Genomic DNA, 20,555 nt, shown 5'->3' on the forward strand with positions numbered 1-20,555 from the left:
TCAAGCCTCACACATTCATATGGAGATTTGTGAGTATAAATAGAGGATCTGCAGCCGGTGTGAATCAGACTCGCTCTGCACAGAGATCTACAGCTCAGAGATCCAGACATGACACTTACAATCATCTCAAAGGAGCATCTCCCTCTCAACAACAAGGTACATCACATGATCCTCCTTACAGCAACATTACATCAGCAGCTTTCACGACTCTTCTCCATCACTGCTTATTCCAAGACACTTTCCTGATGCTTTTCTGTCTTGATCTGCAGCTGAGAAAGCCGATAGTGGAGAAGATGCGCAGAGATGGTCTCATCAGCAGCTCAAGTGTCTTCTGGCTCCAGAGTTCCTGATTCCCAGCTGGAGAAAGCAGAAATCCTGGAGATGCCGCTCACCATTCCAGTTCACATGCTGTCAATCAAGGCTTCTCCAGGTGTGTCCGTGAGATCCAGAGAAGAGATGAAGACACAGAGCCAGAGAAGACTGAAGCTCTTCCAGAAGCTGCAGACATCATGTGATCAGAACAGGAGGGAAAGTGTCGTGCCTCGGCTGAGCCGCTCAGACCAGAACACCTTCAGCAAAGAGATGAAGCTCAACAAGAGCGCCACCTGGAGGCCTTGCTAGATCTTGAGCTTGACTCGGACCACATTGGTCATAAATATGCATATACCTGTAAAGCTCTCGTGCTTGTTTTTAATTTTTCTTACAACATATTGTATGTAATTTTATTTAGGCTTCACGTTTTTTAATTTCTTTCAAATGTGAAAGATTCTTCTCTAATCTGAACAAGTTTTGTTTTTCTAAGTGTGCCCAAGATTTGGCCATGCAGCGTCCAATATTTGGACGTAATATTAATGATTGTTTTCAATCCTATTGATATTTATTTGAAACCCAACTGGGCTTGTATTTGTGTTTCTAAGGAAATAATATGCAGATTGTATCAGATCTGATATTATAGAGATCATAAAGATTGTGACTCAAGAGGTTATACTTCATCTTTCTCTCTGTACCATGTACTGTGCATTTATAACTGCCTTTTATAAGGGTATTTACTTTCTTTTAAGTAAATGTGAAAGCCTTTTCACTATGTAGGTGAAATCAAGTTTTCTTCTGTGAAGGAATTATGAACTATGAAAAGGCCATTGAATGTATTTCAATCAGTCTGTGGCGAAATAAAACAATCAAAAAAAAAATCTGCTTTTGTCTATATTCATTTAGACTATCCAACTATTTTCACAATATATGAATGAATCAGTGATCACACTCATTATTATTCTTGCGTGGGTTTATTTCTCAGGCTGGCTGCTCATGATGGCATTAATGAGTTGTTTTTAATGAGATGAAGAGTTAAAAACATGCTTTCAGTGCAGTTTTTGTTTGCCTGTTGACATGTTGGAAAGTGATGAGCTGTGGGTCATATAGAGGACACTCAGCATCATGAAAATGCCTTTGCAATTATTATTACACTGAAATCCGCAGGAATGTTTTAAAAGCCCTTTAGATGTTCAGGTTTGGGAGGGAATGTGACATAAATGGCATTGAGTGATTTGATTCTGATGTGTAAAAGTTTTATGTTTATATACACTGCCGTTCAAAAGTTTGGGGTCGGTACGATATTTTATGTTTTTAAAAGAAGTCACTTAAGCTCACCAATGCTGTATTTATTTAATTAAAAATACAACAAAAAACAGTAATATTGTGAAATATTATTACAATTTAAAATAACTGTTTTCGATTTTAATATATTAAAATGTAATTTATTCCTGTGATCAAAGCTGAATTTTCAGCATCATTACTCCAGTCTTCAGTGTCACATGATCCTTCAGAAATCAGTATAATATGATGATTTGGTGCTCTAGAAACATTTATGATTATTATCAATGTTGAAAACAGTTGTGTAACATTTTTAGGATTCTTTGATGAACAGAAAGTTAAAAACAACAGCATTTATTTGAAATTGAATCCTTTGTAACATTAGAAATGTCTTTACTGTCACTTTTGATCAATGTAATTCCTCCTTGATGAATGCAAGTATTGATTTATTTTATTTATTTCCCCCAAAAAATTAATTAAAATTCTTTCTGACCCCAAACTTTGTTTAATGTTACAAAAGATTCTATTTCAGATAAATGCTGTTCTTTTGAACGTTCTATTCATCAAAGAATCCTGAAATAAAAAATTGAAATAACTGTTTTCAAACATTGATAATAATGAAAAATGTTTCTTGAGCATCAAATCATCATATTATAATGATTTCTGAAGGATCATGCACTGAAGACTAGAGTAATGATGCTGAAAATAAAGCTTTCATAGAAAAGACATAGACATACATAGAAAACAGCTGTTTTACATTGGAATAATATTTCACAATATTACTGGGTTTGTTTTGTATTTTTAATAAAATAAATGCAGCCTTTGTGAGCAGAAGAGACTTCTTTTAAAAACATTGAAAATCTTACCGACCCCAAACTTTTGAACGGCAGTGTATATATATATATATATATTTTATATTTGTTTATTTTTCTATCTTGACATGGACAAAAAGATGACTTGCTGTCACAGAAAATTAAATGATTTTTAAACTTAAGTTTTCATGACTATTCTGGGTTTTTAAACATTTGATATGGTCGAAAACAAGTCTGTTTGTTCTCCTTTCAGAGTCCCAAAATATTGAGATTTATTGAGGGTTTTGGGATGCTAATGACACTGAGCTGTGATTCTGGGTACCCGAGCTTTCCCACACTGAACAATAGACATGTGCCTATTCAGATGCTAATGACCGCTTGATCCTATAATAAAAATTCCCTCGGGAGACTGTTGAACGCTTGTCATCTAATGACAAGATAAACCCCCATTGACTACAGGTTGACGTACGTATGTGACGTATATATGTGCACTGAATCCCTGTTGTGGATCTTCAGGTGACATTAATGCAACTTAAACACTTAAAGGGAAGTTAAATGCTGTGTTTACAGGATTTACCACTGATATAATTAACAAAATCCCATCTAACAAATATACGTTCTAAGAACGTTTTACTCACATTCTGAACAAGGTAAAAACGTTATTCCTGAATGTTCTCTGAGTGTTCAAAGATCCAGTTTTTAGTTATGTGAACGTTCAGGGAACATTATATTTTGCAAACAATCTGGGATTTTTGAATTTACTCTGAACATTCTGAAACAAGTAGTAACATTGAAAAATGGTAGACGAGCGTCAATCTAAAACATTTTTGAAAAAAATATATATTTATTGACTAAAATATATTATATATATATTTGAATTAAACCTTTTTTTTGGGGGGGGGGGGGGGCTTTACATTCTTGGGCACAAATGGCACCAATACATATGAATGTTTTTCTTTGATTTTACAAAATCAAATAATAAATTAGTAAAGAATACTCCAAACAAACTATGTACATCTTTCCTAAATGCTCATATATGTTTCTATTACATTTTGATCCGTATTTTTTTTTTTTTTTTGTTAGATAACAAAGCCCTTTTCCCTTTCTTTTTAATAATGCTAAAATGTCAGTACTCTGTGCATGTGGGTAAAAGTTGGAGGAACAGAGCAGCATGATGGCATGATAAAAGTTTCATATGAGGTCACTCCCTTGACCTCTGACCCCTGGTCTCTTAGTTGAGATCTATTGTCTCTCTGAGGGTTTGTTTTCAACAGCCTGTTCATTCTCTCAATTGAATTAAACAACTATAGATGTTTGTCTACTGGACATGACATTCATATGCACTTTAAGTAAAGTTTTTAAATAAGGGCTGCTTGTTTCAGTGTTTATCAAGCGTTAGTAGCCCCTAAAAGTATTAATAAGTGTTAGAAACACACACTTCCTTTGATATTTTGCCATATAATGCAATGTCATTCAGACATTTAGTATGACTTCAGTGTTGAAACCCTTACATCTTAGAAAATCAGTGAAACCACATTTGAGTTGAGCCCTGTTTATTTTTCTTTACGTATATGGAAATATTTCTCAAACACAGGACTTTCACTGTTGAAAGCATTTATTTCAATACAAGCGTCTTCATTAAACTGAAGCTCTGGGCAGAGAGATGCTCTCTGGAGAACAACACAAATGTCCGTAATAATGTGAACATAACACATTATATCAGCAGATTTACAATAACGTAAATACAGTTAACATATACAGCAGTATATAGAGTGTGCATGTATAGATGAAGATCTATATAAACAATATTCATTAACTCTCATAGAGGATTGCACATTCTTTTCAGAACTACAAAAATGAAATTTCATTTATTAAAACTCCTCATAGAGGACAGCAACATACTGATACAGGTATAATTTTTCAAAACAACAAGTATGATCAAAAATGATCAGGAAATGCTTTTTGCCATTTGCAAAAATGAATACCGTTTCAACATGAAACCTAAATAAAGCTGATTTGACTTTATAGTCGCGTAATGCATCACCTCAAAGGTGAAAATTATGAAAAATGCAGTTTAATGCACTTTGTTTACTAATTATTATAGTGGCATCATGGTATTTAGGTTATCTTTCAAACGAAAAAATAGTTAAAGGACATTTTCTCAAAAAGAGAAAGGAGAAGTCTTTATAGAAGATCTAATCATCATTAATGTAAAAGTCAATGTTGTCTAATATAGACGTCAGTATATATTCTCATCAGAGAAAGAGATAAAATATAAATCCTAAAGTTTCTCTATGAATATCATAAGAGGAAATCAAATATAACCCCAATTTGAGCCACAAACAGCACATAATTAATAATGATGCAAGATTCTTGTCATCACAATTTCGAGAAATTAAATGTAAATCGACTCTTCATCAGCTTGTAGAACAAAGCTTGAGTATGCTGTCAGATTATGAGCGGCCTTTAAAATAATAAAGGAAGTGTTTCCTTCACATCTTATCAAGATGCATTTAATGTAAAAGTCAGTGTTGTCTAATATAGACGTCAGTATATGTTCCCATCAGGAACTCTTGAGTCTTCATAGAAGATAGAATCATCAGAGCACTTTGCAGGACAAATATCTCTTCCAAACTGGAACAGTTTTTCTCCAGAAGAGAAGCTGAAACGACGCAGTCCACTGAGTCTAGTGTAGATGTTCAGTATGAGCTGCTGGTCCCTGTAAGATCTAGCAAGGCCTCCAGGTGGCGCTCTTGTTGAGCTTCATCTCTTTGCTGAAGGTGTTCTGGTCTGAGCGGCTCAGCCGAGGCACGACACTTTCCCTCCTGTTCTGATCACATGATGTCTGCAGCTTCTGGAAGAGCTTCAGTCTTCTCTGGCTCTGTGTCTTCATCTCTTCTCTGGATCTCACGGACACACCTGGAGAAGCCTTGATTGACAGCATGTGAACTGGAATGGTGAGCGGCATCTCCAGGATTTCTGCTTTCTCCAGCTGGGAATCAGGAACTCTGGAGCCAGAAGACACTTGAGCTGCTGATGAGACCATCTCTGCGCATCTTCTCCACTATCGGCTTTCTCAGCTGCAGATCAAGACAGAAAAGCATCAGGAAAGTGTCTTGGAATAAGCAGTGATGGAGAAGAGTCGTGAAAGCTGCTGATGTAATGTTGCTGTAAGGAGGATCATGTGATGTACCTTGTTGTTGAGAGGGAGATGCTCCTTTGAGATGATTGTAGGTGTCATGTCTGGATCTCTGAGCTGTAGATCTCTGTGCAGAGCGAGTCTGATTCACACCGGCTGCAGATCCTCTATTTATACTCACAAATCTCCATATGAATGTGTGAGGCTTGAGCTTGTTGGAGTTTCTCACAGTTCGGAGCCAATGGAAGAGCTCGAACAGACAATGAGGGATGTGGGCCGCCACATGCTCAAAGCTCATTGAACGCGCAGCTGCTTTCTAACAGATCTTTATTCTGGCTTCTGTCACTGCTGGAGTCTCAGAGACACACAGATTCACACACTTCTCTATTCATCACATTAAATCACTCGCACAATAGAAGTGTGTCTGTTCTCACAGGAGAAACTTGGTTCCCAAACACTGAATCATCTGTGCCGTGTGTCGCACTGGACCATTAATAAACTTTATAATAGCTATACAGTTGTGTTAAAAAAATAAATTAAAATATGTAATAAAATAATAAAAAATAAATCCTTTAAAATGTGAAAAATGTAACTTAAATATAAGTATGTTTTTCTTTTAAATTGACCCGGATTAAAAATGTTGATAAACATTTTAACAAAAACGTTTGCACAGTGAACGTGAACGACGTGGGAAACGCTTGTAGATCAAAACCACTTAGAGTTTAAATCCCTGGGGTTTTATTAGTATTTGTCCGTCTCATTATCATGTGAATAGACACACTTCTATTGTTGTGTTTGTGTCTCAGTGTGAGAAACTCTGGAGAACAGAGTCACAGTTCTAGGGCGCTATCTTGCACCCGGCGCAAATGACTTTGTACACTGACGCATGTATCATTCCTATTTTACACCCGCGCAAAGCGGACTTTTCCCTCCACAGACACACGTCGGTTAACTAAGAAATACACTTGAGCTCCCCGGGGCGGTTCAGCGCAAAGAGGAGGCGTGTTCCGGCGCAAACTTTCCCTCATGCTATTTTGCTGTTCTATAAAACAATTGCGCCACTGACCAGAAAAAAACTAGTCTAAAGTCAGTGGCGCGTTGCGAGTACATTCAGATGCTATTTTAAGCGCGCATGCTTGGCCATAAAACAGAGTGTGAACAACGCGCATACACTGTAGATGATTCTCTCATCTACACAAATGCATTTAACTTTTTGCAAATGATACATTATTATAAGGAAAAATATTAAAACACGAGGGAAATCATTGTTGTGTCCATGACGATGGGGAAAATAGGCATAAAGCTTACACATTTACCCAAATTATTAAAAGCATGTTTAACCGAAGCTAATTTGGGTGGGTTTGTCCCATCCCCAATGCCACATCTCTTTCTTTTACGGCCCTGACGAGAACATCGATCTCCTCGTCTGTGAACCGATTCTGAAGCGCGCCTGGTAAATGCGCCGTCATAATAGTATTGCGCCATGGAACAAGCGCACCTCGTTCATCATGCTCTTAAAGGGAATGTGATATAAAGTTCTTATTGGTTTGTTTCCCGTTACGCCCAAACCACACCTATGAATAATGAAGCTACTTCAGACCAACCCCTTTTAGATTTGCGCCAGGCGCAAGAGGTATTTATCCCGCCGGGAAAATAGCAACAGCGCCGGGATCCGCACACAAAGTTACTTGCGCTTTGCGCTTTGACACTTGCGTTTCAGATCGTTAAAATAGGGCCCCTAGTGTCATCAGCATCCTAAACCCAAACACAACCTCAATAATACACACACACAAGGGAGTTGACACACTTATGGATATTTACACACATGCATGATGCATTTACATGATGTCATTCATGATGTCATCAGCAGTGTGACCAGAATCCAGCACTATCTCTATTTATTTTCCGTTATGCATCATGAACTTTTACATTCACTAAGCTTTTGCATCAGGTACTTAAGAAACTTTTGTCATCTAAATGCAAACCTCTCTCACAGATGCAACCAAATTCTTGATTGATGCTAAAAAAAAGCAAATAAAAAGTTATTTTTTGCATATTCCATTCTAAATTTAATATGCAGAAAAATTGCATGTTTGCAAGAGAATAATTGTGATCAGAAAGTGTGTGATAACTCCCGGAATCGTTTCCCTCCAGATGGTTGGTGACGTCAGGAAGAACAGAGTCTTCAGCGGCACTAATGCTTCATTCAGGACTCTGGATGCTTTTGTGCTCCATTGATGTGAAGACAGAGAGTCAGTGTGGGAACCTCATATGAGATCTACTCACACTGACCAGCACACACACACACACATCTGGAGGCCTGGAGTCCGAGACAATGGAGACAATGACGTCTGAATTCCACTGCACAACTCTAAAGCTTTAGATACAAATGCATTCATCTACACACACGAAACACAATTTTATATAAAAAAATTGTGACTTCGAAGACTTTATGAATTGTAAATTCGGTTCGAAGAACGTATCAAACTGCCCACGTCATTTCCGTAAACAAAAACGATTTTGAAACATTTAGATATTTCAATTGTTCACTAAAGGCCGATCTCATAGAATCCATGAACCGGTGTGTATTTCTTTATGGTACCTGTCCTCCAATCTGTTTTATAATAAAGACATTTTGAATAATATGAAATGACAAGAATTAGGCCTAGTTATTGGCCTGATCAACTAAGCCATCCATAACACAAAACAAGCCCTACAAATTAATAAAAGAACACATATTATAGAGAAAAGTCATGTTTAATGGTATTTGATGATTTGTAGTTTCAAGAAAACATTTGCATTTGGTTTGTAAAAGGAGTTTTTAATGCATGCATGTTTGCATTGATATTCATTGCATTTACACTGTAGGAGTCGTGTTTCAAGCTTTTCAAAAAAATAAATAATTTGGCAGAACAATCGGTTTCGAAATCATAATATACTCACAAAACATGCAAAAACGATTTAATGTTACTGATTCTTAAATCTATAATCAAACACCAAAACTTGAATTGCAAAGACATTAGAATAACCACTGTAAATCTTAATAAATCTATCTATCTTTATTTGCATGATTCACCTGTCAAATGTGTCAACATCTAAATCAAAACATCAAGTGGACATTTGACATCTTCTGAGACATTTCATGAGTTCAATCAGAGCAAAAGAGGAAAACAGATTTAATGTGTTCATAAGTTCAATCTCGAATCAAGATCTCAGCTATTGCTTAAATACCTTTACCATTTTCCATTCTTTGTTTTCCAAGTTTTTCTTAAACAACAACTCATACACTCTCTCGATAAACACTCTCATTCAATAATCACAATGGCTGCATTCAAAATCACATACTTCCCTACTATATATATAGGCCTAGGTGAAAAAAAGTAGCCTATGTGACTAAATCAGTATGTCCGAGTACTGAACAGTACTCAAATGAGCAGGTAAAAAGTGCCCGGATGATCTACTTCTCCCAGTGAGATTCTGAAGTGTGCATATGATTGACACTACTATCCCATGAGGCCACGGGAGAGGATTTATTAATGGCAGTGAAGCTGGTAGGGTGAGCACCCGTTCCGCTTTGCGTTGAACCGCACAGCATTTTCACCCCTTGTCCCGCACGTCGCTTATTGAGAAAATGTCCATGGTTTTTAATGATCATATTAAGAAAACGTGCATGCGTTCTTTTGCCTTTTTAAGAAAACATTTTTTTTATTCTTTTTGCGGAGTAGTTTTCACTTAATTTAACAGCGCTTCGTCAGAAGTACAAAATGCAACAGCCGTTTTTAAAATCCTATCAATGGTTGTAAGCACAGGAGTAAACACGTCACTAGTGGGCTGTGACAGCTGTCAATCAAAATGTGGAGCGGCGATTCGTTCATGTGTTTCTGTCAGAAAACAAATGGATAATTCGGGAAATTAAATTTTTAATTTAAGAGAATTCATCAGCTTGATTCCTGCTGTGGATGTTTTAATACACATCCTTTCTAAAAAAAAAAAAAAATGAATGTTTTTGGTTGAATATATTCTTAATATATAAGACTGTCAATGATCCAAATTCATGTTGGTTTATATTTAGTTTATTATTTAGCCTATTTTGTTGGATTTTAGTTGGACTTGGTCAGTACTGTTTCAGAAATAGTCTCTGCATGATGTCCGCTGTCTTTGGGCTCAGAGATGTTGAATTTAAATAACATGTCAAATAATGACATGTTATGTTACATTGTGTTGTAATGGTGTTTTCTGGAAGGGACTAAAGAACAAAAAACATTTATCAGCTGAAAGGCAGAACACAAATGTTTTTATTAAGTTAGATAGATATTATATAACAGTTTCAGGTTATGTTTTAGTGTTGGTAACATGTCCCACATTGCCCCACACATACTTATAATCGTCCCACATTTGGTTTGTTTGATGGTGGTCACACTAGATGCTGGTAGGTCACATGATAAGGGAAACATGGCGAATGTAATATGTCCAGATTATATATTTATACTATAGGCCTATAGAACATACTTTTTTATCGGTCGAGAAGTAATTACTTATTCAAAATAAGTACATACTCAAGAGAGTATGCGATTTCAGACTTAGCCTGTCACTCCTTCAGCACTAAAGGCTCTCAGTGTCAGCTGTCCTCACGCCCAACCATCATCAATCAACCAGTTAGTATTGATCATTCCCAACAACACCATAAGAGGGAGACAGAGAGTGAGAGAGAGGAAAAACACATTTAATCTATTGACAGCTATAAATTATTTATGTTTCAAAAACGGTCTTGGCCACTTGAGAGCGCATACACACGACAGAAAGTGCGTGCGCAAGACTGTCCCATGTCTAAAAAATGACAAAGCGCAGTGCCTTGAACACACACTAATTGACACTATATCTTGAACATCAGAGCGGTATTCGAGGCCAAGATTAGAATATCCCATCATCATGCATTAGGTTCGGGAAACCACATGCCCCGAAATTGCAAGATATAGCGAGGAAAACATTCCACTGTTAAATTAATTAGGTATTACATGTAATTTGGTACTAAAAGAAATTGTTTAACTGTCTTTTTATTGGTGCAAAGATGCGTAGGCTATGCGTATCTTGTACAACATTTGCAACTGCTTTATATCACATAATTAGAAGTACCACAATTTTAAATTGTGTCTTCTGTTACATATGGACAACTGACCAGACATTTAGAAGTTTATTTTTAAAATGCAACGTATTGAAAATCAAAATAAAGCTCTGTAAACACTTGCATTTTTGCAACATAAGTAGCCTATGTCCCATCAGGTAATCAAAAGTTCTACACACACTTGTAGTCTTCATGACTTCTTGAACACTTGGGCCAAATACAGGAAATGCGTCATGTAAGTAAGTGACCGCAAGTGTGTTAAAGTGTGTAATTGGCCAATATGTCCTTGGGCAGCTAGATGAAATAAAATAAGTTTGGGGTTTTTCTATTTTATTTAATTTCAGGTAATTTTTATTTTAAGTAACAGAACTAAGTTAGCTACTTGCAAGTCTGTGTGTAATTCTATATAGGCCTAGGCTATGTAATTTTTTTCCCAATACTTTTGCGACTAACAATTCTGTTCTGTTATGCATGTATTCTGCTTTTTCAGTTTCAAACTACAATTGATCATGATTCAGGATATTACATTTGTCCAGTTTTTGGAACGATGTCAAGCAAAATAAACATGTAAGCGGAGGCCTATTTTGATTTTGTTTCGTAGGAATCTGATACTTGATGTAGCAGGAAACTCTTAATACAAAAAAAGAGAATGATTAAATCAAATAAGAGACTGAAAAGTAAAGTGTAGTAAATCTCTCACTTTATTTTGGACAGAATTGTCCATTTTTATGGCTTGATATCATCATCATCATTTTACTGCGTTATCAGAATAATCAGATCATTTTTGCATCACAGTACTTTTAACATTTCCTCCAGTTAAAGGAGTTTTGGTTTAAAATCAAATAAGTTGATAAACAAATGAATAAGTACATTAATTTACAAAGATAAAGATTAAAATAAATGGCAGTGTAACTGCCAATAATAATGCATATAATGCATAAAATAAACATTTGCAAAAGCAAAAATATAAAAATATTATTTTGGAGCAAGAAATATAAAAAAATAAAAGATATAAAAGTTGCATTAAGGCATTATAGTTTGAGATTTTCAGATATCTTAAACTAAGATTTTTTAGGTTTTATGTTCAGTCTTTCTACTAAGAGTGGTTTGTGTGAAGAGTTTTTCAGGTGATGTTCATTCTTCCGAGCACAACGCCGCTACATCCTCTGAGTGATCCGGGAAAAGACGCAGGATGTCACGGGAATATTTGGAGTAGCCGTCATGGGAAAGTAAAACTCGTTTGAGGGTGATGAAAGACACGGCCCTCTCCAGAAGATCTGAGGTGTGGATGCCGTTCTGAAGATACTCTCCAAGAGCAGATTTCAGCTTCTCCAAACTGTTCCCACACTTTCTTTCCAAACATGTAAGAACGCATCTGAAAACAACAACACAATCACTTTAGTTCATGTGCATTTAAAAGATTAAAACTTAGAATATAATGCTTTATGCATCCATGAGTTTCTGAAGTTCTCACCTTGCGTGTTGCACATGTTGAGTCTTGAAGCTGCTCTGGAAAGACACGTCCATGTAAGTCGCCATGTTGAAGTTCAAGCTCAGTTTGGACTGAAGTGTCTTCAATATGAAATATCGTCTCATGATCTGGCATTTATACTCACATCTCACTCCTCTCAGCCAATCAGAAGCCTCAGAATTGTGAACAATACTGTTGATGAGTGAATCGGTGGGATGTTCTCCACACTGCCATCTGCCAGTAAGGTCACTTATATTCAGCTTTATGAATGTGGGGATGCAGGACATTTCAGGTTCCCACAAGATGTTCAACTCAAAATATGAAAGTCAGAGACAACTGTATGATTATAGAATCACAAGAGTTCTTCAATTCCAACGATTGGAAATAAATGCACGCACACACACACCCTATTCTATGGCAACCATAACACTAATTATATATACTGTTATAAATAATTGTGGTTGCCATTGAATAGGTTGTCTAAAATATAAACCTGACACAATCACAGTATTACATTCTGATGGTTTCTGAACTCATGAAACCTGTCAAGTCCAGTTTCTCCTGTGAGAACAGACACACTTCTATTGTGCGAGTGATTTAATGTGATGAATAGAGAAGTGTGTGAATCTGTGTGTCTCTGAGACTCCAGCAGTGACAGAAGCCAGAATAAAGATCTGTTAGAAAGCAGCTGCGTGTTTAATGAGCTTTGAGCATGTGGCGGCCCACATCCCTCATTGCGTTGTTTAGCACTGATGTTACAGTTTTTACTGGAGACAAATTGTACAGTACTGTATACCTGCCCAGCTAACAAACATGTTCTAACACTTTGCTAACATTCTCAGAGTTATAAAAACATTATTTCTTTAATGTTCTTTGAACGTTAAAAGCATCCAGATTTTTTTTTATGTTTAAAAAACGTTTTTTTCTTGATTATGCAAACGTCAAAGGAACGTTCCATTTTATCATTTTGCAAACATTATGGGAACGTTACTTGTGAATGTTCGCTGAACATTCTGAAACAAATAACAGAAAAACAGTTGTATATGCAGTGTATAAATAATGCTTTTGTGCTAATGTTTTGAGAACATTCTTAAAGACCAGAGAACTTTGAACAAAACGTTACTAGAACATTCGTCATAACTTTGAGAAAACCTTGCAAAATTAATATTCTGAGATTAAATAGAGTGAATGAAGAGAGCGTGAGAGAGAGAACTCACTGAAAGCCCCTAAAGACAATAGACCTCAAGTAAGAGACCAGGGGTCAGAGGTCAACATGAATAGATTGGACTATAACTTCAAATTTATATACTGAGAATATAAGTTTCTAAATAAAATGAATGAATGGCTTTATTTTAAGAAATTAGTCTTCAGATTTATATAATAAGTATGCTTATTATTATAACACGCAGCAGAGGCGTGAGAAAGCTTGTAGGGAATCTGTCCTGCATTAAGACTCATTATCATGTGAACAGACACACTTCTATTGTTGTGTTTGTGTCTCAGTGTGAGAAACTCTGGAGAACAGAGTCACAGTTCTAGTGTCATCAGCATCCTAAACCCAAACACAACCTCAATAATACACACACACACAAGGGAGTTGACACACTTATGGATATTTACACACATGCATGATGCATTTACATGATGTCATTCATGATGTCATCAGCAGTGTGACCAGAATCCAGCACTATCACTATTTATTTTCCGTTATGCATCATGAACTTTTACATTCACTAAGCTTTTGCATCAGGTACTTAAGAAACTTTTGACATCTAAATGCAAACGCAACTAAAATCTTATTTGATTAAAAAAAAAGCATTAAAAAAGTATTTTTTTGCATATTCCATTCTAAATTTATATAAGAAAAATTGCATGTTTGCAAGAGAATAATTGTGATCAGAAAGTGTGTGATAACTCCCGGACTCGTTTCCCTCCAGATGGTTGGTGACGTCAGGAAGAACAGAGTCTTCAGCGGCACTAATGCTTCATTCAGGACTCTGGATGCTTTTGTGCTCCATTGATGTGAAGACAGAGAGTCAGTGTGGGAACCTCATATGAGATCTACTCACACTGACCAGCACACACACACACACACACACACACACACGTTTCATCATCAGGCTGTGGCGTCACTGCAGCAGTCATAATGTTAAAGATCATAAATTAGGACAAATATCTGCACTTACTCCTCTGGAAAGACTTGATTTTTTTTTAACTTTATGCACATAAATCCATACGCGTCTAACAAAGCTTCAACAATTTAAAACTAGAAAGCATTTGACAGTTTAGTTTGTATTGACAAAATATTGTATTTCATTATTCAGTATTTTTCTTATTAATGTATAAATTATTGTTCCTCTCTTTCTGTTTTTCTCAAGTTTAAACTTTATTCTTAAATTGTACAGTTATTTGGTTAATCTTCTGTTGTTGTAAAATGCACTCCATAAATAAAGTATGATTTTAATTTATCTAATTGGTTATACAGTTTTATATACAGAATTCTTTTTTTATATTCTATTTTGATATTAAACTAAGGAATGCAAATTAAAACACAGCTTTTTTATAAGTACACAGTAATTCAGATGGCATGTGCAGGAATGATGTGATGTGGAACGAGACGATGCCGGAGTCACTGACGCCACGTGTTTCTAATGATGAGCGTGTGGTGCTTCAGTGACAGTGTTGTGAAGATCAGATCTACAGGTCAACACTTTCCCAGATTCTCCCCTGAGACACAGAGATAGAGGATCATTGAGCATGTGGCGGCACACATCCCTCATTGTCTGTTCGAGCTCTTCCATTGGCTCCGAACTGTGAGAAACTCCAACAAGCTCAAGCCTCACACATTCATATGGAGATTTGTGAGTATAAATAGAGGATCTGCAGCCGGTGTGAATCAGACTCGCTCTGCACAGAGATCTACAGCTCAGAGATCCAGACATGACACCTACAATCATCTCAAAGGAGCATCTCCCTCTCAACAACAAGGTACATCACATGATCCTCCTTACAGCAACATTACATCAGCAGCTTTCACGACTCTTCTCCATCACTGCTTGTTCCAAGACACTTTCCTGATGCTTTTCTGTCTTGATCTGCAGCTGAGAAAGCCGATAGTGGAGAAGATGCGCAGAGATGGTCTCATCAGCAGCTCAAGTGTCTTCTGGCTCCAGAGTTCCTGATTCCCAGCTGGAGAAAGCAGAAATCCTGGAGATGCCGCTCACCATTCCAGTTCACATGCTGTCAATCAAGGCTTCTCCAGGTGTGTCCGTGAGATCCAGAGAAGAGATGAAGACACAGAGCCAGAGAAGACTGAAGCTCTTCCAGAAGCTGCAGACATCATGTGATCAGAACAGGAGGGAAAGTGTCGTGCCTCGGCTGAGCCGCTCAGACCAGAACACCTTCAGCAAAGAGATGAAGCTCAACAAGAGCGCCACCTGGAGGCCTTGCTAGATCTTACAGCGACCAGCAGCTCATACTGAACATCTACACTAGACTCAGTGGACTGCGTCGTTTCAGCTTCTCTTCTGGAGAAAAACTGTTCCAGTTTGGAAGAGATATTTGTCCTGCAAAGTGCTCTGATGATTCGATCTTCTATGAAGACTCAAGAGTTCCTGATGGGAACATATACTGACGTCTATATTAGACAACACTGACTTTTACATTAAATGCATCTTGATAAGATGTGAAGGAAACACTTCCTTTATTATTTTAAAGGCCGCTCATAATCTGACAGCATACTCAAGCTTTGTTCTACAAGCTGATGAAGAGTCGATTTACATTTAATTTCTCGAAATTGTGATGACAAGAATCTTGCATCATTATTAATTATGTGCTGTTTGTGGCTCAAATTGGGGTTATATTTGATTTCCTCTTATGATATTCATAGAGAAGCTTTAGGATTTATATTTGATCTCTTTTTCTGATGAGAATACTGACGTCTATATTAGACAACATTGACTTACATTACATACATGTTCAAGAGATGTGAAGAAACCCATTTCTTTATTATTGTAAAGACGGTTTCAACTTGAGTGTGTTTAATCAAACTTTGTCCTAAAAGCTGATCAATTTACACAGAAAATTATATATGAAATATCATATTATCTTGATATTAATGTGATGTCTTATAAATTCTGTGCTGTTTATATATTTGGCTCAAATTGGGCTCATATGTCTTCTTCTGAGATTACCATTTTACAGAAACTTTATGATACATATTTGATCTTTTTCCTCTTTGGTCTATAGATCATATTCAAATTCATCCTGTTTTAAGAGTTTGTAAGCATTTTTTTGGTTTTCAACGTTCTCTAAATCTTCTCCTGTACTATATACAGCGGTCACTGTTCCTTCAGTGAAGGTTTATAGCAAACTTTGTCATATTGGCATTTGTCATGTTAATTGATCACATGATCATTTGTCTTTCTATGAAGGCAACTGAAGAGTTTAAACACTAAAGCAGTTCAGTGAATGTATTTCTGCTGCGAAATAAAACAATCCATTGAACACCTGACATCTTCTGTGATTATTAATGTAATTGTAGCCTATGTTAAAATGAGGACTCTTCTTCTCCATCTTTGTCTTGAACGAAAATATGCCAAAAATGACAAACGTCTGCCTCACAAATAGTTTAAACCACAAAATCCCATCATAAAATACTCTCTCAATAGACAAACTCATTCAACAGTCACAGTAACTCTTCAACGATCACACACACACACACACACACACACAAGCATTTCATTCTCAGACTCAATTTGTCTATCACGAAAACTCTGCAAACTCAGTTTATTATTACTCAATTTATCTGTTCAATAAAACACTTACTCACCAGTTGAGTAATGAAAACACCATCATGTCCGCGTCGCTTTTACAACTTTTCAAATCCCTCAGTTCTCCATCTCTGAGTTGCCAAGCCAGCACTTTCCTCTGTTCGGCGTTTGTTTAAAACGGGTGATTCTCCAGAGGTTGGAGATTTATCGGCTCAATGTCCAGGTGTTGTTCTCGCTCGTTTTGACAACTAACCACTACCTCTCACACCAGACACGCGGCAAAGCAACCAGAACATTTGTGAAGAGTTCCTGTTCCCTAACAGGTCAGACTCCTACATAAAATATGCTAGACCTACAAGTTTCCGTTCCCAGTTAAAACAGAGAAATGCATTTGATGATTTTAGGCCTACTCATGCATTAAATGCATTAACTATCCTAATTGGATTTTAAGTGATTCCTAGAGACAAGCACGGGCGAGTGACATATGTACGCAATTTATCGCTACAACCATCCCGACATGTCTAAAATATAAACACTTATAATAGGCTAACCATGGTGAATCAGGGTAAGACAAAAACACATTTTGGATGAAGGACTGATTATATTGACTCATTAATTATGGAATATAATTTAGGGGCTCTGTAGTTGACATGCCATTCACACAAATGTACGGAGAGCCTAAAGGGACATAGTCAAGTAAAAATATGAGATGGAATGAAAAAAATATGTCAGTGCTTTTATATTACTCGCAAATATGTTGGCTCCCACTGAGAAATATTGCATTCTCTGGCAAATAACACAAAAGTTTGGCAAGGGAACACAAACTTTCTCAGGGGAACGCAAAGGTTTTTTGGGGAATGAAAGTTTCTTGGAGAATGAAAAAGCATTAAAATAGCCTATAGCCTATTTTCCCATCACCATGTCACTTAAGTACTAATGCATAAAAGTTGCACATTATTTATTTTTCTTTTCATAAAAAATAATTGAAAAAATCTGGACATTAATCATGTAGTTTATGGGCACTTGAATCTATTGGCAGCCCTAATATTTATGCCTTAATTTCAGTTTTATAATATAAAAAAAATCCAAGTACCTTTTGGAACTGATTTGAGTAATCCTGGGATACATGAACTCCAGATCGAGGAATCCCATGACTTAAAATGCATTACGGATATTCAATGCTTTTAATGCATGAGAAAAATGATCAAATGCATTTCTCTGTTCTAACTGAGAGTATAAACATGTGGCAGATTTTATATGTAAGAGTCTGACCTGTTATGGAGCAGGAAATCTTCATAATACACATGAAATAAGAAATGTGAATTGTGAAAAAGATAACTTATTTTATTTTCTATTTTTTGGACGCAGTTGTCCATTTGTAAGGCTTGAGATCATTGTTGAATCACAATACTTATATAAAACAACATTTGCTCCATTAAAGGAGCTTTGGGTTAAAAACTCTGTGCAGTTTAAACGAAAACAGCATTCATTTACAAACACAAAGATTAAGTTATATTGCAGTGTAACTGCCAGAAATAATGCATATAATGCATAAAGCTGATCATTTGTAAAAACAAAAATTTAAAAATATTCTTTTGAGCAAGAAATATAAATCCAAATGTAAAAATCATTAAGACATAAAGTTATATTTACAAAGTTATAGGCATTATAGTGAGATTTTTGAAAATCTTCTTGATGTTCAGTCTTTCTTCAAAGAGTGGTTTGTGTGAAGAGTTTTTCAGGTGATGTTCATTCTTCCGAGCACAACGCCGCTACATCCTCTGAGTGATCCGGGAAAAGACGCAGGATGTCACGGGAATATTTGGAGTAGCCGTCATGGGAAAGTAAAACTCGTTTGAGGGTGATGAAAGACACGGCCCTCTCCAGAAGATCTGAGGTGTGGATGCCGTTCTGAAGATACTCTCCAAGAGCAGATTTCAGCTTCTCCAAACTGTTCCCACACTTTCTTTCCAAACATGTAAGAACGCATCTGAAAACAACAACACAATCACTTTAGTTCATGTGCATTTAAAAGATTAAAACTTAGAATATAATGCTTTATGCATCCATGAGTTTCTGAAGTTCTCACCTTGCGTGTTGCACATGTTGAGTCTTGAAGCTGCTCTGGAAAGACACGTCCATATAAGTCGCCATTTTGAATTTCAAGCTCAGTTTGGACTGAAGTGTCTTCAATATGAAATATTGTCTCATGATCTGGCATTTATACTCACACCTCACTCCTCTCAGCCAATCAGAAGCCTCAGAATTGTGAACAATACTGTTGATGAGTGAATCGGTGGGATGTTCTCCACACTGCCATCTGCCAGTAAGGTCACTTATATTCAGCTTTATGAATGTGGGGATGCAGGACATTTCAGGTTCCCACAAGATGTTCAACTCAAGAGTTCTGCAGTTGTAGCTTTTAAATAATGCAGAGGACACAGTCAATATGCTCTGAAAATCTGTTTTAAAACAATTTTTAAAAAATGCAAAGAATTATACATTTCAGCACAGGTTTAAGCGTTATTGTCTGTAAGTGTATATTATAGAATTTCAAAATGCAAAGGAAAAAAGTTAAACTACAATTTTATTTAAGGTTTAGACTTAATTTCTATAGGGCATCATTAACACTGGATTTGAAAATACAAGAGAGTTCAAAATTGATACAGATGATTTTTTGATCTTTTCAGTGCTAAACGAACACTTGTGGAGTCTATTCCCATGTGAAACTGCAGAATAAAGCTTGTGCATGTGTGTAAATATCCATAAGTGTGTCGACTCCCTTGTGTCAAATATTAAGTTGTGTTTGGGTTTAGGATGCTGATGACAAAAATATAAACACTTATAATAGGCTAAACATATCAGGGTAAGACCAAAAATCCTTCCTTTTTGGAGGAAGGATTGATAATATAGATATAGATTATTTTTCCATCACCATATCACTTAAGGGGCTCTGCACTAATGCATAAAAGTTGCACATTCTTTATTTACACTAGAACTGTGACTCTGTTCTCCAGAGTTTCTCACACTGAGACACAAACACAACAATAGAAGTGTGTCTATTCACATGATAATGAGACGGACAAATACTAATAAAACCCCAGGGATTTAAACTCTAAGTGGTTTTGATCTACAAGCGTTTCCCACTTCGCTCACGTTCACTTCAAAATCACTTCTGTGCAAATAAAATGTTTTTAACTTTATCAACATTTTTAACCCGGGTCAATTTAATTTATACAAGTTACATTTTTCAAATTTTGAAGGATTTATATTAATTTTATTATATATTTTTATTTGATCATTTATTGTTTTTTTTCTTACAGCAGTCTAGCTATTATAAAGTTTATAAATGGTCCAGTGCGACACACGGCACAGATGATTCAGTGTTTGGGAACCAAGTTTCTCCTGTGAGAACAGACACACTTCTATTGTGCGAGTGATTTAATGTGATGAATAGAGAAGTGTGTGAATCTGTGTGTCTCTGAGACTCCAGCAGTGACAGAAGCCAGAATAAAGATCTGTTAGAAAGCAGCTGCGCGTTCAATGAGCTTTGAGCATGTGGCGGCCCACATCCCTCATTGTCTGTTCGAGCTCTTCCATTGGCTCCGAACTGTGAGAAACTCCAACAAGCTCAAGCCTCACACATTCA

At 36.4% G+C, this 20,555-nt stretch overlaps 2 protein-coding genes, 1 long non-coding RNA gene and 2 pseudogenes across 5 annotated transcripts; 2 read left to right on the top strand and 3 right to left on the bottom strand.

The window, feature by feature from the left end:
* The first annotated feature begins 66 nt into the window (after positions 1–66).
* On the top strand, positions 67–1,190 carry LOC143712141 (uncharacterized). Its single transcript, XM_077204344.1, has 2 exons — positions 67–156; positions 270–1,190. The coding sequence occupies exon 2, from the start codon at positions 304–306 to the stop codon at positions 619–621; it is 318 nt and encodes a 105-aa protein (XP_077060459.1). The 5' UTR covers positions 67–156; positions 270–303; the 3' UTR covers positions 622–1,190.
* A 3,940-nt stretch (positions 1,191–5,130) lies between these two features.
* LOC143712070 (transcription factor HES-5-like) lies at positions 5,131–5,733 on the bottom strand (annotated as a pseudogene).
* Positions 5,734–11,665: 5,932 nt separating this feature from the next.
* LOC143712143 (uncharacterized) lies at positions 11,666–12,466 on the bottom strand. Of its 2 annotated transcripts, XM_077204346.1 has the most exons (3): positions 12,328–12,466; positions 12,138–12,235; positions 11,666–12,038 (listed from the first exon to the last, which is right to left on the bottom strand). In XM_077204346.1, exons 2-3 carry the CDS (start codon positions 12,200–12,202, stop codon positions 11,798–11,800), a joined length of 306 nt encoding a protein of 101 aa, XP_077060461.1. In that variant the 5' UTR covers positions 12,203–12,235; positions 12,328–12,466; the 3' UTR covers positions 11,666–11,797. The 2 variants fall into 2 exon arrangements, with proteins under 2 accessions (XP_077060461.1, XP_077060460.1); XM_077204345.1 differs by having other exon boundaries at positions 12,138–12,466.
* Positions 12,467–14,910: 2,444 nt separating this feature from the next.
* LOC143712144 (transcription factor HES-5-like) lies at positions 14,911–15,824 on the top strand (annotated as a pseudogene). Its single transcript, XR_013195012.1, has 2 exons — positions 14,911–15,122; positions 15,236–15,824. The product of XR_013195012.1 is annotated as a transcription factor HES-5-like (transcript).
* Positions 15,825–18,229: 2,405 nt separating this feature from the next.
* On the bottom strand, positions 18,230–19,354 carry LOC143712145 (uncharacterized). Its single transcript, XR_013195013.1, has 3 exons — positions 19,138–19,354; positions 18,996–19,030; positions 18,230–18,896 (listed from the first exon to the last, which is right to left on the bottom strand). It is a non-coding gene; the product is annotated as an uncharacterized LOC143712145 (long non-coding RNA).
* Between the last annotated feature and the right edge of the window lie 1,201 nt (positions 19,355–20,555).

This window comes from Siphateles boraxobius, unplaced genomic scaffold (assembly GCF_051911475.1).
Source record: "Siphateles boraxobius isolate OS27281-9 unplaced genomic scaffold, OSU_SipBor_1 5, whole genome shotgun sequence".
In the NCBI taxonomy this organism is placed as follows: Eukaryota; Metazoa; Chordata; class Actinopteri; order Cypriniformes; family Leuciscidae; genus Siphateles; species Siphateles boraxobius.